The 23630-nt window shown below is 45.8% G+C and overlaps 1 protein-coding gene across 2 annotated transcripts in view; it reads left to right on the top strand.

Moving 5' to 3' along the window:
* LOC121573394 (AF4/FMR2 family member 1) overlaps positions 1–23630 on the top strand; it is a 93061-nt gene that overhangs the window by 6018 nt on the left and 63413 nt on the right. For both annotated transcript variants that reach the window (XM_041885334.2, XM_041885333.2), the window contains exon 2: positions 12884–13001. In XM_041885334.2, the coding sequence (XP_041741268.2) occupies positions 12884–13001 (118 nt within the window). The remainder of the gene's footprint in view (positions 1–12883; positions 13002–23630) is intronic.

Genomic DNA, 23630 nt, shown 5'->3' with positions numbered 1-23630 from the left:
CAAAAACCATCAAACGCTATGATGAAACTGGCTCTCATGAGGACCGCCACAGGAATGGAATACCAAGAGTTACCTCTGCTGCAGAGGTTAAGTTCATTAGAGTTACCAGCCTCAGAAATTGCATTCCAAATAAATGCTTTGCAGAGTTCAAGACACAGACACATCTCAACATCAACTTTAAGAGGGGACTGTGTGAACCAGGCCTTCATGGTCGAATTGCTGCAAATAAACCACTACTAAAGGACATCAATAAGAAGAGACCTGCTTGGGCCAAGAACCACAAGCAATGGACATTAGACCATTGGAAATTTGTCCTTTGGTCTGGAGTCCAAATTTGAGATGTTTGGTTCCAACTGCTGTGTCTTTCTGAGACGCGGTGTGGGTGAACGGATGATCTCTGCATGTCTAGTTCCCACCGTAAAACATGGAGGTGGTGTTATGGTGTGAGGGTGCTTTTCTGGTGACACTGTCTGTGATTTATGTAGAATTCAAGGCACACTGAACCAGCATGGCTACCTAAGCATTCTGTAGCGATACGCCATCCTGTCTGGTTTGGGCTTAGAGGGACTATCGTTTGTTTTTCAACAGGACAATGACCCATCACACCTCCAGGCTGTGTAAGGGCTATTTGACCAAGAAGGAAAGTGATGGAGTGCCTCCACAATCCCCCGACCTCAACCCAATTGAGATGGTTTGGGATGAGTCGGACGGCAGAGTGAAGGAAAAGCAGCCAACAAGTGCTAAGCATTTGTGGGAACTCCTTCAAGACTGTTGGAAAAGCATTCCAGGTGAAGCTGGTTGAGAGAATGCCAAGAGTGTGCAAAGCTGTCATCAATGCAAAGGGTGGCTATTTGAAGATTCTCAAATATAAACTATATTGTCAAGAAGGTATTGAGCCTATAGCTTGCTGCACAAACCTCATTGCTACAGTATTGTTTTTAATTGGTTAATGTTGCATAGGCTTACGTTTTTTTTTTTTTAAGTCGTAATTTTTAAAATAATTGCGGTAGATCTCGGCTTGCGTTTTGACTCCGTGATCTTGACTCAAAGGTTGGTGACCACTGTTCTAGAGTTTTCCCTGTTAACACTATCAACCTTTCTCTTTTTACTGTGGCAATTGTGATCGAATCAATGCAATATTATCCACTTTCGATGCAACATACAGAAACAAAATTAATTATGCAAGAGATTTTGTTGTAGGCAGAACACATCGGAGTAGGATTCTATTGCATTGACATTCTACTCCCTCCGTACTCTACACAGACCGGTGCGGCGTAAACAATCAGAGCTGCGGTAGGCCTATATGCAAATAGACCATTGCCATATATGGATCTCTGCTATTTACTTTGAACTGGACCGTGTTTACAACATGAGCGGTCGTGAGTAGATGAGCTTGTTTTGAGATCAAAGCGAGAGCTGCATGTAGCCACTTGTGCACATGTTGTTCATATCCTTTGCTAGTTAGTGAGTTATTATTCCAGTTATTGATCATTTGTAGTTAGCAATAGTGGAGTGATTACTTCCTACAGGAGCACAAAACGTGTACATTTCTAGACCTCTTTGAAAAGCGAATCAGGTAAAGAGCTTTTTTTTGTTGTCTTAAAGGGGCAGTGTTGTATTTTGAGACAGGCTTGAATAAGCTAAGTAGCCAATAGGCAGAGGGTAGCATAATTTGTCTGATTCTCTGTAATAATGGTATGGGAATAATAATGCATTTTATTTTGTAAAGTAAGTTTCTGGCATCAATCATCACAACATTTTCAGTCACCTTGTCTGAAGGACGTGGATACAAAGGTTAATGTCAAGCCCTGCATGTTATTTTTGTTTTTCATGGAATGGCCTACATTGAACACCACACATTGGTAGCTACTGTAGGCTGAATGATAGAACAGCTTTTTCCATGTTAAAATGTTGTGGGATGCATTTTTTTGTTTTTGATGGTAGGCCACTCTGGTAGTCCTACATTATGATCAAATAGCCACAGTAGCCTACATGGCCACCGTTAAACGGTAACTTAAAGCGGGTACAGCATCAGTGTTCAGTGTTCTCGCGCTGGAAGTCGCACATCATTTTCACAACATTCAAGTTTGCGCTCAGCAGACCTGAAATTTGCTCAGTGGCGGAAATAAATTAGAGGGAACATGGGTTGTCGGTGATCAGGCCTACCACCGTTGTGTCGACAGCAAACTTAATGATGGTGTTGGAGTCGTGCACGGGCATGCAGTCGTGGGTGAACAGGCAGTACAGAGGGGACTAAGCACGCACCACTGAGGGGCCCCTTGTTGCGCGTCAGCGTGGCGGATGTGTTGTTACCTACCCTCACCACCTGGGGGCGTCCTGTCAGGAAGTACAGGATCCAGTACATGTACATTACCCGGCAAATCCTTATTTCTATATTTACAACTTAGGTGAGCTATGCTGGCCTATGGAGTCCCTTTGGGAAACCCATCTACCGAACCATCCAATGATGAGATTTCAAAACAAATCTGGGCTCTCGAAAGGACTGATCTCTAAAATCTATAAACTACTTTTGGAAAGCTCTTATTCTGAACTAGCCATTAAAAAAGTATGGTCCACAGATCTAATTTAAATCGGAATAACCCTTTTAACTGAAACAGAATATGGAAAAATATGACCTTGGCATCCCGTAATCTGAATTTATACATTTTAAGTTTGTGCAGACTGTATTTAATACCAAGGAAACGTTGTATGATAAAATTGGCCCCAACTGTTCACTGTCCTCTAAATCAGGTAGGCACATTCCTCCATAAGATGTGGGAGTTAAATGCTTCTGCGGCAAAGTTACAACATTCATTGCAAAGTGCATGAATATAAATATTCAATGCTTTGCATCTATTATGTTACTTAACGATGATAGCTCCTTGAATCTTTCAATCAATCAGATACTATTACTGCTGGCAGGCAGCACTGCTGCAAAAAAAGATGTTGGCTCTTAGATCACCTCACTCTCTCCCATTTCGCCATTGGATACAGTTACTATTAGAAGACTTTGGATGGAGACATGTTGGCTGGGTGGGGTTGGGGGAATGAGAAACTTCTGTTTCGTTTTCCTGTTTATACAGAATTTATTATCACTTAAACGCTGTATGTATTTTATTTGTAATTTTTTTGAGTGGCAGCCTACGGATACACGTTTTTATAAACATATAATTAGATTTTTAAAAACATTTTAGTCATTTAGCAGACGCTGGAGCGAATACTCTTTGAAGAGGTAGGTTTTTGGAAGATGGGCAGGGACTCCGCTGTCCTAGCTTCAGGGGGAAGCTGGTTCTACCATTGGGGTGCCAGGACAGAGAAGCGCTTTGCCTGGGCTGAGCGCGGGAGCTCCCGTAGGGGTGGGAGGGCCAAGAGACCAGAGGTGGCAGAACGGAGTACTCTGGTGGGGTGTAACGTTTGATCATATCCAGAAGGTAGGGAGGGGCAGTTCCTCTTGCTGCTCCATAGGCAAGTACTATGGTCTTGTAGTGGATGCAAGCTTCGACTGGAAGCCAGTGGAGTGTGCGGAGGAACGGGGTGACATGGGAGAACTTGGGAAGGTTGAACACTAGACGGGTTGCAGCGTTCTGGATAAGTTGCAGGGGTTGATGGCACAAGCAGGGAGCCCAGCCAACATCAGGTTGCAGTAGTCCAGATGGGAGATGACAGTGCCTGGATTAGGACCTATCTGCCAGGCACGCAGAGATGCGTGTTGCCACCTGGGTGTCAGAAGGGGGGGTGGGGGGAGGAGAAAAGTAGAGTGCCATCCGCATAGCAATGATGGGAGAGATCATGTGAGGAAATGACGGAGTCGAGTAACTTGGTGTATAAAGAGGAGAGGGCCTAGAACCGAGCCCTGAGGGACACCAATAGTGCGAGTACGTGGATCCTCTCCACGTCACCTGGTAGGAGAGGCATGCCAGGTAGGATGCAATCCAAGAGTGTGCAGAACCTGTGACGCCCATCCATGAGAAGAGGATCTGATGGTTCAAGGTGTCGAAGGCAGTGGATGGATCTAGGAGGATGAGGGGAGAGCGAGTCAGCTTTGGCAGTCCGGAGAGCCTCTGTGACACAGAGAAGAGCAGTCTCCGTTGATTGAACCGTCTTGAAGCTTGACTCGTTAGGGTCAAGAAGATCGTTCTGAGAGAGATGTCGAGAGAGCTGTTCAGAGACTGCACGCTCAACTGTTTTGGAAAGAAAAGAAAGAAGGGAGACCGGTCTGTAGTTTTTGACGTCAGAGGAGTTGAGTGTTGGTTTCTTGAGGAGGGGAGCGACTCTGGCCATTTTGAAGTCAGAGGGGACGCAGCCAGTAGTCAGGGATGAGTTGATGAGGGAAGTAAGAAATGGGAGAAGGTCTCCAGGGAGGAGGGTCTGGGTTCAGCGGGCAGGTTGTCGGGTGGCCGGACCTCACTCGTCATATGATTTCATCTGGACAGAGGGGGGAGAAAGGTAGTAGGGTAGTTCTGTGTGAGTGGGACAAGTGGACTCAATAGGCTGAGTGAATGAGGAGCGGATGTCGTCAAACCTTCTTTTCAAAGTGGTTGACAGTCTTCCGTGGAGAATTGAGGAAGGAGGAGGAGGTGGGAAAATAGTTTCCTAGGGTTAGAGGCAGAAGCTTGAAATGTGAAGTGATAAAAAGTGGCTTTAGTAGCGGATACAGAGGAAGAGAAGGTAGAAAGGATGATAGGTCCTCGAGTCTTCCTCCATTTTTGTTCAGCGGCCCGTAGTCCTGTTGTGTACGTTTGTAATGAGTCACTAAGCCATGGCTGGGAGGAAAAGGGACAGTGCGAGTCATAGGATGAGGAGAGTAGGGTCGAAGAGGCAGAATCAGGAGACAGGAGGGAGAAGTATTTAGCAGAGGGGAGAGATGAAAGGATAGAGTCGTGGGAGAGAGAGGGCGACGATTGCGAAGGGGCATGCCCATCAACATGACCTGGCGCCGACGAAGATGGCGGCCTCGCGACTAGCTCTTTGGAAACTTTGCAGTATTTAGTTTTTTTATGTATTATTTTTTACATTATTAGCTCAGAAAGTGTTTGGATATCAGAGCGGCGGTAACTCGCCACCATTACGACCAGGAATACGACTTTCCCAAAGCAGATCCTTTGTTTGCTCTCCCCAGGGCAACTGAACTGATTCCAGCGGCTGACCCAAAACATCGCCGGCGGAGGAGAGGCACTCGGAGCGGCCCGCTTCCAAGTATACTACTTGCTAATGTTCAGTCTTTGGTTAACAAAATCGACGAACTCCGGGCAAGGATTTCTTTCCAGAGAGACATCAAGGCCTGTAACATACATTGTTTCACGGAAACATGGCTCTCTTGGGATATTCTGTCGAAATCGGTCCAGCCAGAGGGGTTCTCAGTTCATCGCGCAGACAGGAATAAATATCTCTCCGGGAAGCAGAAGGGCGGAGGTGTGTGTTTCATGATTAACGACTCATGGTGTAATTGTAGTAACGTACAGGAACTCGAGTCCTTTTGTTCACCCGACCAAGAATACCTCACAATCAAATGTTATTTGGTTACAGTCACGGCCGTGTATATCCCCCCTCAAGCCGATACCATGACGGACCTCAAGGAACTTCACTGGACTTTATGCAAACTGGAAACCACATATCCTGAGGCTGCATTTATTGTAGGCGGGGATTTGAACAAAGCAAATTTGAGGACTAGGCTGCCGAAGTTCTATCAACATATCGACTGTTGTACTCGCGCTGCCAAAATCCTCGACCATTGCTATTCGAACTTCCGGGATGGTTATAAGGCCCTCCCCCGCCCTCCTTTTGGCAAATCTGACCACGACTCCATTCTTGCTCCTCCCTTCCTATAGGCAGAAACTCAAACAGGAAATACCCGTGCTAAGGACTATTCAACGCTGGTCTGACCAATCGGAATCCACGCTTCAAGATTGTTTTGATCACGCGGACTGGGATATGTTCCGAGTAGCTTGCGAAAATAATTTAGACGAAAACACTGAAACGGTGACTGAGTTTATTAGGAAGTGTATAGGTGATGTTGTGCCCACTGTGACAATTAAAACCTACCCTAACCAGAAACCGTGGATAGATGGCAGCATTTGCGCCAATCTGAAAGCGCGAACCACCGCATTCAACCATGGCAAGGTGACTGGGAATATGGCAGAATACAAACAGTGTAGCTACTCACTCCACAAGGCAATTAAACTGGCAAAACATCAGTATAGAGACAGTGGAGTCGCAATTCAACTGCTCAGACACAAGACATATGTGGCAGGGTTTACAGACAATCACGGACTACAAAAGGAAAACCAGCCACGTTGCCGACACCAACGTCTCGCTTCCAGACAAGCTAAACACATTCTTCACCCGCTTTGAGGATAACACAGTGCCACTGACGAGGCCCACTACTAAGCCTCCGTGGCCGACGTGATTAAGACATTTAAGCATGTTAACCCCCGCAAGGCTGCCGGCCCAGATGGCATCCCTAGCCGCGTCCTCAGAGCATGCGCAGACCAGCTGGCTGGTGTGTTTATGGACATATTCAATCTCTCCCTTTCCCAGTCTGCTGTTCCCACATGCTTCAAGATGGCCACCATTGTTCCTGTACCCAAGAGAGCAAAGGTAACTGAACTAAATGACTATCGCCCTGTAGCACTCACCTCTGTCATCATGAAGTGCTTTGAGAGACTAGTCAAGGATCATATCACCTCTACCTTACCTGTCACCCTAGACCCACTTCAATTTGCTTACCGCCCCAATAGATCTACAGACGATGCAATCGCCATCACACTGCACACTGCCCTATCCCATCTGGACAAGAGGATTACCTATGTAAGAATGCTGTTCATTGACTATAGCCCAGCATTCAACACCATAGTACCCTCCAAGCTCATCATCAAGCTTGAGGCCCTGGGTCTGAACCCCGCCCTGTGCAACTGGGTCCTGGACTTCCTGATGGGCCGCCCCCAGGTGGTGAAGGTAGGAAACAACATCTCCACTTCGCTGATCCTCAACCTGGGGCCCCACAAGGGCGCGTGCTCAGCCCCCTCCTGTACTCCCTGTTCACCCATGACTGCGTGGCCAAGCACGCCTCCAACTCAATCATCAAGTTTGCAGATGACACAACAGTAGTAGGCTTGATTACCAACAATGACAAGACCGCCTACAGGGAGGAGGTGAGGGCTCTGGGAGTGTGGTGCCAGAAAATAACCTCTCACTCAACGTCAACAAAACAAAGTAGATTATCGTGGACTTCAGGAAACAGCAGAGGGTGCACCCCCCTATCCACATCGACGGGACCGCAGTAGAGAAGGTGGAAAGCTTCAAGTTCCTTGGCGTACACATCACTGACAAACTGAAATGGTCCACCCACGCAGACAGTGTGGTGAAGAAGGCGCAACAAAGCCTCTTCAACCTCAGGAGGCTGAAGAAATTCGGCTTGGCACCTAAAACCCTCACAAACTTTTACAGATGCACAATTGAGAGCATCCTGTCGGACTGTATCACCACCTGGTACGACAACTGCACTGCCCGCAACCGCAGGGCTCTCCAGAGGGTGGTGCGGTCTGCCGAACGCATTATCCGGGCAAACTACCCGCCCTCCAAGACACATACAGTGGGGAGAACAAGTATTTGATACACTGCTGATTTTTGCAGGTTTTCCTACTTACAAAGCATGTAGAGGTCTGTAATTTTTATCATAGGTACACTTCAACTGTGAGAGACGGAATCTAAAACAAAAATCCAGAAAATCACATTGTATGATTTTTAAGTAATTAATTTGCATTTTATTGCATGACATAAGTATTTGATACATCAGAAAAGCAGAACTTAATATTTGATACAGAAACCTTTGTTTGCAATTACAGAGATCATACGTTTCCTGTAGGTCTTGACCAGGTTTGCACACACTGCAGCAGGGATTTTGGCCCACTCCTCCATACAGACCTTCTCCAGATCCTTTAGGTTTCGGGGCTGTCGCTGGGCAATACGGACTTTCAGCTCCCTCCCTCCCAAAGATTTTCTATTGGGTTCAGGTCTGGAGACTGGCTAGGCCACTCCAGGACCTTGAGATGCTTCTTACGGAGCCACTCCTTAGTTGCCCTGGCTGTGTGTTTCGGGTCGTTGTCATGCTGGAAGACCCAGCCACAACCCATCTTCAATGCTCTTACTGAGGGAAGGAGGTTGTTGGCCAAGATCTCGCGATACATGGCCCCATCCATCCTCCCCTCAATACGGTGCAGTCGTCCTGTCCCCTTTGCAGAAAAGCATCCCCAAAGAATGATGTTTCCACCTCCATGCTTCACGGTTGGGATGGTGTTCTTGGGGTTGTACTCATCCTTCTTCTTCCTCCAAACACGGCGAGTGGAGTTTAGACCAAAAAGCTCTATTTTTGTCTCATTAGACCATATGACCTTCTCCCATTCCTCCTCTGGATCATCCAGATGGTCATTGGCAAACTTCAGACGGGCCTGGACATGCGCTGGCTTGAGCAGGGGGACCTTGCGTGCGCTGCAGGATTTTAATCCATGACGGCGTAGTGTGTTACTAATGGTTTTCTTTGAGACTGTGGTCCCAGCTCTCTTCAGGTCATTGACCAGGTCCTGCCATGTAGTTCTGGGCTGATCCCTCACCTTCCTCATGATCATTGATGCCCCACGAGGTGAGATCTTGCATTGAGCCCCAGACTGAGGGTGATTGACCGTCATCTTGAACTTCTTCCATTTTCTAATAATTGCGCCAACAGTTGTTGCCTTCTCACCAAGCTGCTTGCCTATTGTCCTGTAGCCCATCCCAGCCTTGTGCAGGTCTACAATTTTATCCCTGATGTCCTTACACAGCTCTCTGGTCTTGGCCATTGTGGAGAGGTTGGAGTCTGTTTGATTGAGTGTGTGGACAGGTGTCTTTTATACAGGTAACGAGTTCAAACAGGTGCAGTTAATACAGGTAATGAGTGGAGAACAGGAGGGCTTCTTAAAGAAAAACTAACAGGTCTGTGAGAGCTGGAATTCTTACTGGTTGGTAGGTGATCAAATACTTATGTCATGCAATAAAATGCAAAATAATTAGTTAAAAATCATACAATGTGATTTTCTGGATTTTTGGTTTAGATTCCGTCTCTCACAGTTGAAGTGTACCTATGATAAAAATTACAGACCTCTACATGCTTTGTAAGTAGGAAAACCTGCAAAATCGGCAGTGTATCAAATACTTGTTCTCCCCACTGTACAGCACCCAATGTCACAGGAAGGCCAAAAAGATAATCAAGGACATCAACCACCCGAGCCACTGCCTGTTCACCTTGCTATCATCCAGAAGGCGAGGTCAGTACAGGGGCATCAAAGCTGGGACCGAGAGAATGAAAAACAGCTTCTATCTCAAGGCCATCAGACTATTAAATAACCATCACTGGCACATTAGAGGCTGCTGCTGCCTATTGATATCACTGGCCACTTTAAGAAATGGAACACTAGTGACTTTAATAATGTTTACATATCTTGCACTACTCATCTCATATGTATATACCGCATTCTATAATATTCTACTGTACTGTATTGTGGTCCTCTGTAGCTCAGCTGGTAGAGCACGGCGCTTGTAACGCCAAGGTAGTGGGTTCGATCCCCGGGACCACCCATACACAAAAATGTATGCACGCATGACTGTAAGTCGCTTTGGATAAAAGCGTCTGCTAAATGGCTTATTATTATTATTATTATTATTATTATTATTATTATTATTATTATCTTAGTCCATGCCGCTCTGTCATTGCTTGTCCATATGTATATTTTCGTAAATTCCATTCCGTACTAGTTTTGTGTGTATTGGGTATATGTTGTGAAATTGTTAGATATTACTTGTTAGATATTACTGCACTGTCGGCGCTAGAAGCACAAGCATTTCGCTACACCCGCTATAACATCTGCTAAACACGTGCATGTGACAAATACAATTTGATTTGATCTGGGTAGAGAAGAGGGAGTGAAAGGATGATGTGTCCTCTGGAAGTTTAGTTTTCCTCAATTTTCGCTCAGCTGCCCGCAGCCCTGTTCTGTGAGCTCGCGATGAGTCACTCCGCCACGGAGCAGGAGGGGAGGCCCGAGCCGGCCTGGGGAAAAGGGGACAGTGCGAGTCATAGGATGAGGAGAGTAGGGTCGAAGAGGCAGAATCAGGAGACGGGAAGGGAGAAGGATTTAGCAGAAGGGAGAGATGATAGGATAGAGGAGACCATCTGGACTGAGTGGGTAGGTTGGAGCAGAGTGAGAGAAAAGGAAACAAAGTAGTGATCGGAGACCTGGAGGGAGGTTGCAGTGAGATTAGCAGGGGAGCAGTCTCTTGTAAAGATGAGGTCAAGCGTATTTATTGCCTGCCTTTATGGGTGGGAGGGGAAAGAAAGAGGTTGAGAGAAATTAATCGAAGGCCGATGTTGGAAGTCCCCCAGTAAGAAGCGCAGAGACATCGTCAGGAAATTAGCGTGTCAAGCTCATTGAGGAACTCGCTAGAGGCACCTGGTTGGTGATGGATGACTCTAGGGCACTATAAAAGCATTATTTTTTCTTTTTTTTGGGCCTGATTCTGTTTTCTCAGTTTTTTTGTTTTTTCAGGTTTCCATTTCCCCCAGTTTTTCCAAGTTTTCGCTCGCAAAATCACACTTTATTAAATAGAACATCCACTTTTGTTGTTTTTCTAAGTCCACAACCATGCTTAAACCACACCAGGCGACCACTTTTGAGGTCTGGGAAAAATCTAAGAAATAACAGTTTTGGATGTAGTTACCCTTTTAATTCAAGTGACCGTTGTTTGATTATTTTATTTATTTTATTAGCGATGTTTCTGTAGCGCTCATGGGATTGCAGAGTTGCAAAACAAATGGCCACTGGATTGATGCAAATAATGCCTTGCAAAAGTATTCATCCCCCCTTGGTGTTTTTCCTATTTTGTTACATTACAACCTGTAATTTCAATTGATTTTTATTTGGATTTCATGTAATGGACATACACAAAATAGTCCAAATTGGTGACGTGAAATGGAAAAAAATAACTTGTTATAAAGAATTCAAAAAAATTAATAACGGAAAAGTGGTGCGTGCATATGTATTCACCCCTTTTGCTATGAAGCCCCTAAATAAGATCTGGTGCAACCAATTACCTTCAGAAGTCACATAATAGGTTAAATAAAGTCCACCTGTGTGCAATCTAAGTGTCACATGATCTCAGTGTATATACACACCTGTTCTGAAAGGTCCCAGAGTCTGCAACACCACTAAGCAAGGGGCACCACCAAGCAAGCGGCACCATGAAGACCAAGGAGCTCTCCAAACAGGTCAGGGACAAAGTTGTGGAGAAGTACAGATCAGGGTTGGGTTAAAGAAAATATCAGCAACTTTGAACATCCCACGGAGCACCATTTTAAAATCCATTATTAAAACATTGAAAGAATAAGGCACCACAACAAACCTACCAAGAGAGGGCCGCCCACCAAAACTTTTTGTCTTATTTCTTGTTTGTTTCACTTTTTTCTTTTCTTTTGCATCTTTAAAGTGTAAATCAAATGATACAACCCCCCCCCAAATTTTTTTTTCCATTTTAATTCCAGGTTGTAAGGCAACAACATAGGAAAAATGTCAAGGGGGGTGAATACTTTCGCAAGCCACTGTAATCATGATCGCTTTCTGCCAGTTAGGCGTCAGCGGCGTGTATTCATGGATGCCAAGGGAAGCCAGGCTTCCCCAAAAAATTTTACCAAGAACATTAATAGACAAGAACAGCTCAAGGACAGAACTACATCAATACATACACACAAACTATCTAGGTCAAATAGGGGAGAGGCGTTGTGCTGTGAGGTGTTGCTTTATATGTTTTGAAATCAGGTTTGCTGTTCGTTTGAGCAATATGAGATGGAACGGAGTTAATGGACTTAATGGCTCTAGATAATCCTGTAAGCGTTCTAGAATTAGTTCTGAATTTGGGGACTGTGAAAAGACCCTTGGTGGCAATAAAAATAATCATGTATCTTTCGTCTCTCAGTGTTTCATAATTTTCCTTCAATTCGCAAGAGCGGAGAAAGCATCTGAGCGAGTGAAACAGCGCATCTATCTGATGCTGTCTGGTCAAAAATAATAATATGATAACTTGAATTGTTTCATCTCGTTGTTGTCTTCCGGTGGCTAGCTAGCAAGTTAAATAAAGTCCCTTATTGGCTCATAAATTAGCCATGGATGGAGATGGGGATTTGGACTTGTGGTTTTACTTAATTTTCCGTACTGGCCAATGATTATAACAGCGATTCTGATCCAACCATAAAATCATACATTGTGCCCCTGTCCTGAAAGGATGGAAGTTCAACATGTAGCTAGATGTAGTAGGCTAATGTTAACTAGCTAATGAAATCCCTGAGCTGTTTCCGGCAACTGAGTTAGGAAGGACGCCTGTATCTTTGTAGTGACTGGGTGTATCGATACACCATCCAAAGCTTAATTGATAACGTCACCATGCTCAAAGGGATATTTTATGTCTGTTTATTTTTTATTTTTTAACCAATCTACCAATAGGTGCCCTAATTTGCGAAGCATTGGAAAACCTCCCTGGTCTTTGGTGTAATCTGTGTTTTGAAATTCACTGCTCGACTGAGGGGACCTTACAGATAATCGTATGTGTGAAGTACAGAGATGAGGTAGTCGTTCAAAAATAGTGTAAAACACTTATTGCTCACAGTGAGTCCATGCAACTTATTATGTGACGTGTTAAGCACATTTTTTTTTTACTCCTGAACTTGTCTTCCATTAACATCCGTGCATAATTTAATTTACCCTGAAGTCTGAGTTAAGCGCACATTTCTCAAGTCTGTATACCGGTCTAAGTGAACACTCTCTAAACCTGTCTGTCTGTCTGTCTGTCTGATTCCCCACAGCTACAATGAAGAGAGGAACCTCCTTCGCATCCGAGAGTGGGAGCGGAGGAACCAGGGAGCCCGCCAGGAGAAGGAGTTCTATCAGGAGACTGTCCCCCTGTTCGGGGAACCCTACAAGGTCAGACTACTTCCTGTTCTTCCTTAGTATGTCCTCCTGCAGTCCTAATAACAACTACAAACATTGTTAGTAGTGTGACGTATTCCACAAAATACAGCTTATTTTATGTTATGCTATTAATTATTCCATTCTATTTGAAATAAGAGAATTGGAGGCCAGAGGAAGAGTGTTTTGCTTGATGAGTTCATGACCAATGCTTTTGCGTGTTGATAATGTAACCGTTATCTTTGTTTTGTAACGCAGCCCACGTGTCAGTGTGTTGCTCTCTGCTCTTAAGAGAGGAGCTGTTGTGAACCCGACTCTAACATTTTATTAGAAACTCTTCAGAATGTCTTGTTGATGTATTTAAGAGTTGCTCCGGAGGTGATGACCTGCGTTCATACTGTGACCCCTCTGTGGCCTAGGTCTAGTTAACACTGAAGTCAAATCAAATTGTATTTGTCACATGCTTGGTAAACAACCGGTGTAGACTAATAGTGAAATGCTGACTTGCGGGACCTTACCCACAATGCAGAGAGAGAACACAATGAGTAACTGGGTACCAGTACCGAGTCTGTGCAAGGGTATGAGGTAATTGACGTAGATATGTACGTATAGGTAGGGCTATGCAACAGCATAGATGATAAAGAGTTAGTGGGGAAAAAAAGGTCAATGCAGATAGTTCAGGTAGCTATTTGGTTAACTGTTTAGCAGTATTATGGCTTGGGGGTAGAAGCTGTTCAGGGTCCTATTGGTGCCAGACTTAATGCATCTGTACTGCTTGCCGTGCGGTAGCAGAGAGAACAGTCGTTGACTTGGGTGGCTGGAGTCTTTGACAATTTTTAGTGCCTTTCTCTGACACCACTTGGTATACAGGCCCTGAATGGCAGGGAGCTCGGCCCCAGTGATGTACTGGGCTGTACTCCCTTACCCTCTGTAGCGCCTTGCGGTCGGATGCCGAGCAGTTGCCGTACCAGGCGGTGATGCAGCCAGTCAGGATGCTCTCGACGGTGCAGCTGTAGTATAGGCTAGCTCCAGGCTCAAGGTCGTTTTTCGCCGTTCTCCTCTTATAGAACTGGCTCAGCCTAGCGCAGGGATGGGCAACTCCAGTCCTCTGGGGCCTGATTGGCATCACACCTTTGCCCCAGCTGACACACCCGACTCCAATCATCATGATCTTCAGTTTAATCAGCTGTGTTGACTAGGGATGGGGACAAAGTGTGACACTACTCTGGTCCCCGAGGCCTGGAGTTGACCATCCCTGATGTACTTGCCTTGTGAGTCATTCTTAGTGAGATCTGAAGTGAGTAGGGCTGGGGTGGGCTGTGTGCACTTACACTATACATGCATTCGGAAAGTATTCAGACCCCTTTACTTTTTCCACATTTTGTTACGTTACAGCCTTATTCTAAAATTGATGCTGAATTTTTTTTTTTATCAATCTAAACAATACCCCATAATGACAAATTGCAAATGTATTAAAAACAAAAAAACAGAAATATCACATTTACATAAGTATGTTGAAGCACCTTTTTTCCTCATTAATCTACACAACATACCTCATAATGACAAAGCAAAAACAGGTTTTTAGAAATGTTTGCAAATGTATTAAAAATTTAAAACAGATATTGATTCCACCTGTTGGAAATTGAAATTGATTGGACATGATTTGGAAATGCACACACCTGTCTATATAAGGTCCCACAGTTGACAGAGCATGTCAGAGCAAAAACCAAGCCATGAGGTCGAAGGAATTGACCATAGAGCTCCGAGAAAGGATTTGGTTGAGGCACAGATCTGGGGAAGGACAACCATCTCTGCAGCACTCCACCAATTATGCCCTTATGGTAGTGGCCAGACGGAAGCCACTCCTCAGTAAAAGACACATGACAGCCCGCTTGGAGTTTGCCAAAAGGCACCTAAAGGACTCTCAGACCATGAGAAACAAGATTCTCTGGTCTGATGAAACCAAGATTGAAGTCTTTGACCTTAATGCCAAGCGTCACGTCTGGAGGAAACCTGGCACCATCCCTACGGTGAAGCATGGTGGTAGCAGCATCATGCTGTGGGGATGTTTTTCAGGGACTGGGAGACTAGTCAGGATCGAGGGAAAGATGAACGGAGCAAAGTACAAAGATCCTTGATGAAAACCTCCTCCAGAGTGCTCAGGACCTCAGACTGGGGCGAAGGTTCACCTTCCAACAGGACAATGACCCTAAGCACACAGCCAAGACAACGCAGGAATGGCTTCGGGACAAGACTATGAATGTCCTTGAGTGGCCCAGCCAGAGCCTGGACTTGAACCCGATCAAACATCTCTGGAGAGACCTGAAAATGGCTGTGCAGCGATGCTCCCCATCCAACCTGACAGAGCTTGAGAGGATCTGCAGAGAAGAATGGGAGAAACTCCCCAAATACAGGTGTGCCAAGCTTGTAGCGTCATACACAAGAAGATTCGAGGCTGTAATCGCTGCCCAAAGGTGCTTCAACATACTTATGTAAATGTAATATTTCTGTTTTTTTGTTTTTAATACATTTGCAATTTGTCATTATGGGGTATTGTTTAGATTGATTAAATTTCTTTTTTTCAGCATCAATGTTAGAATAAGGCTGTAACGTAACAAAATGTGGAAGAAGTCAAGGGGTCTGAACTTTCCGAATGCACTGTATATACAAAAGTATGTGAATACCCCTTCAAATTAGTGGATTTGTCTATTCGGCTGACGGGTGTATAAAATCGAGCACACAGCCATGCAATCTCCATAGACAAAACATTGGCAGTAGAATGGCCCGTACTGAAGAGCTCAGTGACTTTCAACGTGGCACCGTCATAGGATGCCACCTTTTCAACAAGTCAGTTCATCAAGTTTCTGCCCTGCTAGAGCTGCCCCGGTCAACTGTAAGTGCTGTTATTGTGAAGTGGAAACATCTAGGAGCAACAACTGCTCAGCCGCGAAGTGGTAGGCCACACAAGCTCACAGAACGGGACCGTCCTCGGTTGCAACACTCACTACTGAGTACCAAACTGCCTCTGGAAGCAACGTCAGCACAAGAACTGTTCGTCGGGAGCTTCATGAAATGGTTTCCATGGCAAAGCAGCCGCACACAAGACTAAGATCACCATGCGCAATGCCAAGCGTTGGCTGTAGTGGAGTAAAGCTTGCCGCCGTTGGACTCTGGAGCAGTGGAAACGTGTTCTCTGGAGTGATGAATCACGCTTCACCATCTGGCTGTCCGACGGACGAATCTGGGTTTGGCGGATGCCAGGAGAACACTACCTGCCCCAATGCAGAGTGCCAACTGTAAAGTTTGGTGGAGAAGGAATAGTGGTCAGGGTCTGTTTTTCATGGTTCAGGCTATGGCCCTTAGTTCCAGTGAAGGGAAATCTTAACGCTACAGCATAAAATGACATTCTAGATGATTCTGTGCTTCCAACTTTGTGGCAACAGTTTGGGGAAGGCCCTTTCCTGTTTCAGCATGACAATGCCCCTGTGCACAAAGCGAGATCTATACAGAAATGGTTTGTCGATCGGTGTGGATGAACTTGACTGGCCTGCACAGAGCCCTGACCTCAACCCCATCGAACACCTTTGGGATGAATTGGAACGCCAACTATGAGCCAGGCCTAATCGGCCCAACATCAGTTCCCGACCTCACTAATGCTCTTGTGGCTGAATGGAAGTAAGTCCCTGCAGCAATGTTCCAACATCTAGTGGAAAGCCTTCCCAGAAGAGTGGAGGCTGTTACAGCAGCAAAGGGGGGACCAACTCCATATTAATGCCCATGACTTTGCAATGAGATGCAGTTGTTCTCAATCCTCTCCTCGGGAACCCCCAGACGGTTTACAATGTTGTTGTAGCCCTGAACTAGCTCACATGATTCACGTAGTCAAGGGCTTGATGATTAGTTGACTAGTTGATTCAGTTGTGCCAGCTCTGGAATAGATCAAACACATGGACGTTTTTAGAACCACTGCTGTACAGACTACAGAGTGTAGGCTATGCAAGTAGCTATGCGATTGATAGGTTTGCCTCACAGTTCAGTTGTTGATGACATCACTGAGGATAGGCCATGTGGATGGAAATCCCAGCCTGTGATTGGGTGAGGACCACAAGTCCTCTTGTGAGCATGGAAACCCCAGCCTGTGATTGGGTGAGGACCACCATGTCCTCTAGTGAGCATGGAATTCCCAGCCTGTGATTGGGTGAGGACCACCATGTCCTCTAGTGAGCATGGAAATCCCAGCCTGTGATTGGGTGAGGACCACCATGTCCTCTATTTTTTTTTTTTTTTTTTTTTTTATTTCACCTTTATTTAACCAGGTAAGCCAGTTGAGAACAGGTTCTCATTTACAACTGCGACCTGGCCAAGATAAAGCAAAGTAGTGCAATAAAAACAACACAGAGTTACATATGGGGTAAAGAAAAAAACATAAAGTCAGAAAATACAACAGAAAATATATATAACAGTGTGTGCAAATGTAGCAAGTTATGGAGGTAAGGCAATAAATGGGCTATAGTGCAGAATAATTACAATAGTATTAACACTGGAATGCTAGATGTGCAAGAGATTATGTGCAAATAGAGATACTGGGGTGCAAAAGAGCAAATTAAATAACAATATAGGGATGAGGTAGTTGGGTGGGCTAATTTCAGATGGGCTGTGTACAGGTGCAGTGATCGGTAAGGTGCTCTGACAACTGATGCTTAAAGTTATTGAGGGAGATAAGAGTCTCCAGCTTCAGAGATTTTTGCAATTCGTTCCAGTCATTGGCAGCAGAGAACTGGAAGGAATGGCGGCCAAAGGAGGTGTTGGCTTTGGGAATGACCAGTGAGATATACCTGCTGGAGCGCAGACTACGGGTGGGTGCTGCTATGGTGACCAATGAGCTAAGATAGGGCGGGGATTTGCCTAGCAGTGATTTATAGATGGCCTGGAGCCAGTGGGTTTGACGACGAACATGTAGTGAGGACCAGCCAACAAGAGCGTACAGGTCACAGTGGTGGGTAGTGTATGGGGCTTTGGAGACAAAACGGATGGCACTGTGATAGACTACATCCAATTTGCTGAGTAGAGTGTTGGAGGCTATTTTGTAAATGACATCGCCGAAGTCAAGGATCGGTAGGATAGTCAGTTTTACGAGGGCATGTTTGGCAGCATGAGTGAAGGAGGCTTTGTTGCGAAATAGGAAGCCGATTCTAGATTTACCTTTGGATTGGAGATTCTTTATGTGAGTCTGGAAGTTGAGTTTACAGTCTAACCAGACACCTAGATATTTGTAGTTGTCCACATACTCTAGGTCAGACCCGTCGAGAGTGGTGATTCTAGTCGGGTGGGCGGGTGCTAGCAGCGTTCGATTGAAAAGCATGCATTTAGTTTTACTAGTGTTTAAGAGCAGTTGAAGGCTACTGAAGGATTGTTGTATGGCATTGAAGCTCGTTTGGAGGTTTGTTAACACAGTGTCCAATGAAGGGCCAGATGTATACAAAATGGTGTCGTCTGCGTAGAGGTGGATCTGAGAGTCACCAGCAGCAAGAGCGACATCATTGATATACACGGAGAAAAGTGTCGGCCCAAGAATTGAACCCTGTGGCACCCCCATAGAGACTGCCATAGGTCCAGACAACAGGCCCTCCGATTTGACACACTGAACTCTATCTGAGAAGTAGTTGGTGAACCAGGCGAGGCAGTCATTTGAGAAACCAAGGCTATTTAGTCTGCCAATAAGAATGCGGTGGTTGACAGAGTCGAAAGCCTTGGCCAGGTCGATGAAGACGGCTGCACAGTACTGTCTATTATCAATCGCGGTTATAATATCGTTTAGGACCTTGAGCGTGGCTGAAGTGCACCCGTGACCAGCTCGGAAACCGGATTGCATAGCGGAGAAGGTACGGTGGTATTCGAAATGGTCGATGATCTGTTTGTTAACTTGGCTTTCGAATACTTTCGAAAGGCAGGGCAGGATGGATATAGGTCTGTAGCAGTTTGGATCTAGAGTGTCACCCCCCTTTGAAGAGGGGGATGACCGCGGCAGCTTTCCAATCTCTGGGGATCTCAGACGTTATGAAAGAGAGGTTGAACAGACTAGTAATAGGGGTTGCGACAATTTCGGCGGCTAGTTTTAGGAAGAAAGGGTCCAGATTGTCTAGCCCAGCTGATTTGTAGGGGTCCAGATTTTGCAGCGCTTTCAAAACATCAACTGTCTGAATTTGTGTGAAGGAGAAGCGGGGGGGCATGGGCAAGTTGCAGCAGAGGGTGCAGAGTTGGTGGCCGGGTTAGTGGTAGCCAGATGGAAAGCATGGCCAGCTGTAGCAAAATGCTTGTTGAAATTCTCGATTATTGTAGATTTATCGGTGGTGATAGTGTTTCCTAGCCTCAGTGCAGTGGGCAGCTGGGAGGAAGTGCTCTTATTCTCCATGGACTTTACAGTGTCCCAAAACTTTTTGGAGTTAGTGCTACAGGATGCAAATTTCTGTTTGAAAAAAGTTAGCCTTTGCTTTCCTGACTGCTTGTGTATATTGGTTCCTAACTTCCCTGAAAAGTTGCATATCGCGGGGGCTATTTGATGCTAATGCTGTACGCCACAGGATGTTTTTGTGCTGGTCAAGGGCAGTCAAGTCTGAGGAGAACCAGGGGCTATATCGGTTCTTAGTTCTGTATTTTTGAATGGGGCATGTTTATTTAAGATTGAGAGGAAATTACTTTTAAGGAACAACCAGGCATCCTCTACTGACGGAATGAGATCTATATCCATCCAGGATACCTGGGCCAGGTCAATTAGGAAGGCCTCCTCGCTAAAGTGTTTTAGGGAGCGTTTGACAGTGATGAGGGGTGGTCGTTTGACCGCGGACCCGTACGGACGCAGGCAATAAGGCAGTGATCGCTGAGATCCTGGTTGAAGACAGCTGAGGTGTATTTAGAGGGTATATTAGTCAGGATGATATCTATGAGGGTACCCATGTTTAAGGATTTAGGGTTGTACCTGGTAGGTTCGTTGATAATTTGCGTGAGGTTGAGGGCATCTAGCTTGGATTGTAGGATGGCTGGGGGTATTAAGCATATCCCAATTTAGGTCACCAAGCAGTACAAACTCAGAGGATAAATGGGGGCAATCAATTCACATATGGTGTCCAGGGCACAGCTGGGGGCTGAGGGGGTCTGTAGCAAGCGGCAACAGTGAGAGACTTATTTCTGGAAAGGTGGATTTTTAGAAGTAGAAGCTCAAACTGTTTGGGCACAGACCTGGATAGTATGATAGAGCTCTGCAGGCTATCTCTACAGTAGATTGCAACTCCACCCCCTTTGGCAGTTCTATCTAGACGGAAAATGTTATAGTTGGGGATGGAAATTTCAGAATTTTTGGTGGCCTTCCTGAGCCAGGATTCAGACACTGCTAGAACATCAGGGTTGGCAGAGTGTGCTAACGCAGTGAATAACTCAAACTTAGGAAGTAGACTTCTGATATTTATGTGCAAGAAACCAAGACTTTTGCGATTACAGAAGTCAACAAATGATAGCTCCTGGGGAGTAGGAGTGATACTGGGGGCTACAGGGCCTGGGTTAGCCTCTACATCACCAGAGGAACAGAGGAGGACTAGAATAAGGATACGGCTAAAGGCTTTAAGAACTGGTCTTCTAGTGCGTTGGGTACATAGAATAAAGGGGGGCAGATTTCGGGTGTTATAGAAAAGATTCAGGGCATTATGAACAGACAAGGATATGGAAGGATATGAGTAAAGTGGAGGTAAACCTAAGCGTTGGGTAACAATGAAAGAGATAGTATCTCTAGAGGCATAAATTGATTCGGTCTCTGAGTGTATGGGTGGAGGGACAAAGGGGCTAACCAAGGCAGGTTCAGCTAGGCTGGGGGGTCTACAGTGATATAGTACAATTAGAAATAACCGAAACAACAATAAACTAACCATGTTTGGGCTGAGGCTAAACATAAACAGGATGTAGTACCGTAAAAAGGAACAGTCCAGCAGATATCAGCTGTATAGCTGAGTTATCACAAGGTCCGGTGGTGAAGCGCCAGTGAGCAAGAGGCCACGGCTAGCGTGTGCTACGTCCGTTTTGTTGTAGCCAGCTGGTAGCGACGGAAAAACTGATATGTTCTGGGTCGAGCATGTTCTAGTGAGCATGGAAATCCCAGCCTGTGATTGGGTGAGGACCACCATGTCCTCTAGTGAGCATGGAAACCCCAGCCTGTGATTGGAGCCTGCTGGAACCCCCAGCCAGCCATGTTCTCCGGAGCCTGATGAAACCCCCAGCCTGCCATGTCTTCTGTAGACCAAGGAGCTGTTCAGTTAATGAGGCCTCTTGGAGCCCCGTGCCCTGCCCTGTCAAGACACGGGAGAGGGTGGGAACCCCTGAGGAGTAGCCTAAACTGGGTGAACAGACAGCTAGTCCTGTCCCTGTGCCCCATCAGAGCCTGTCAGCTCCAGCAGCCGCTTGTTATTTAATGGAGGGGGGTGCTAAAATGTTTTTCTTGCAAGGTGGGGGGGGTGCCCCGCAAGCACATTTTCGGGCTCCCCAAAAGGCTAGGGCCTTTGTCGGTATGGATGTGGTTGCGCAGACCCACGAGCCACTGCGGCTCCTCGTGAGTTACGATCGAAGTTGCCCTCTCCTGATCTTACAGGAACACAGTTGGCTAATTAGGTTCCTTGGAAACAGGAGGGTGCGGCTTAAAATAACGTAATTTGGCGAGACTATTTATTTCCGTGTCTGTCTGCTTCCGTGCCGTGTGCTGGTTGGCCTGGGCGCCCAGTGGGTCAGTGGGTCAGTGGGTCAGTGGGTCAGTGGGTCAGTGAGAGAGTGAGAGAGAGAGAGAGAGAGAGGGAGAGTGAGAGAGAGAGAGAGAGAGAGAGAGAGAGAGAGGAGAGAGAGAGAGAGAGTGAGAGAGAGAGTGGGAGAGAGAGAGACAGAGAGAGAGACAGAGAGACAGAGAGACAGAGAGACAGAGAGAGAGAGAGAGAGAGAGAGAGAGAGAGAGAGAGAAGGCAGAGCTGTGACCTCACGGGAAGTGATGCGTTGTCTGTGGGGTCAAGGAAGTGGGCTTCAGGCATTTGTAAGCAATCCTTCATTAACCATGAGAGAATTTGAAATTGTGAAAATATTAACCTATAATATCATGTTGTTAGATAATGGACATAGTATAGACTAGTCCTCAAGTAGCCTACCACCCTTTCTACTTAACTGTCTCACTCACTCCATCACTCTCTCTTTCTTCAGTCTATCCTCCCTTTCTACTGTAAACTCATTTATTTGTTTCTTAAAGAAGCACAACTTTCCCTCGGTGGCTGGCAGCTGTAAAGTATATCTCTTTACCATGGCTAAGCTGATTGCTTTGTTTTTGCAGTGGATGAATGAGAGGCTCTGTTTCCTTGGTCGGCTGCCTGTTGTGATGCATTTGGCTCATTCTGGCAAATCCTTATGTTGTGTAGTCGTCAGCTGGGCCTGTGAACAAGGCCAGCCTCTCAAGGTGAACAATGTTGTAGGAGGTGAATTAGCTGTCACTAACATCCCAGGGCTTAGGGTTTAGGTACTGCTGGTCGTGAGTTCACCCTTCTAGTTCACAATGCATAGCGTCTCATATTGACCAGAGAAAAGCAAGGCAGGAGTCTGTTAGGGACAGGCATTGTAGTGGCCGGGCCATGTGAATTGATTGTGAAGCAAAGCGTAGGTGGGTTCTTTGTCTTCAAGAGGTGATGCTCTACCAAAGATGGTGGATACATTTTAAGATGTCTTACTCAGGCCGTTTACCATATAAAAAAAAAATTGCCACAGTTCCGGTCTTCTTAAGGGGAGGCTCTCCCATAGGCACCAACGCGATAGCAGCTGGGTCTGATCTACTTAGTTAATTGGCTGTATATGAACCAGGAAAAAAAGGAGGCAGTGAGTTGTCTCGCTCCCTCTTCCGTCTCCGGCTCTACTACTGTAGGGTCTTTGGCAACCGTATTCTCCACATTTCTCCTGAAGTGTGTGTGCACTTTCAGACTCCCTGCCGTGCATTCAACAATAGTGGAAACTCAAATCAAAAATGTTCAGGAGTCTTCAAGCCAATGCTTACACCAGTCCAATACTTTTAAATCCATGACAGGGAGTGTGTGGGTGAAGGCTAGAGAATCGGGACGCAACCCATCTCCTGAACCACTGCCCAACGCTGTCCTTTTTCTGAGGAGGATGTTTGGAGTGACGCAGTGAGCCCATACATGGAACCCACAGCCCGTGGGGTTAGCTAGCTACTGTCACAGAGAACTTTGTCTTGTCTACTCTCCTGCTTTTAAAGGTCATATTGGTTGGTTGTCAAAAAGTCAGCCACGTACAGAGACAAAGGGCAACAGTATATTTAGCTACTTAAACCATGGTTTTATCTGAAAGAAATCAGCTAAACTGTCATGCTCATTCTGTCTGTGAACTACAGTTTCATCCTCGCTGCATGTTACGGTGTTTGGGTTTAAAGGTAGACTCAGCGACACAAAGTAAACATTAGCAGTATCAGGTCAACTTCCGCAACAACAGAGAGCACGTAGCTATTGTTGTTGTTCTCAGTCTCATACTGTATCGTTCTTGTTCATTTTCAAGGCTAACAACTACTGCAGAGCTGATAAGAGCCCTGCTATGATCCATCTTCTCAACAACACTGAAGTA

Source organism: Coregonus clupeaformis, chromosome 9, assembly GCF_020615455.1.
Source record: "Coregonus clupeaformis isolate EN_2021a chromosome 9, ASM2061545v1, whole genome shotgun sequence".
Classification (NCBI taxonomy): domain Eukaryota; kingdom Metazoa; phylum Chordata; class Actinopteri; order Salmoniformes; family Salmonidae; genus Coregonus; species Coregonus clupeaformis.
Note: the sequence above shows the minus strand (reverse complement) of the source record. Positions and strands in the feature narration are given on the sequence as shown.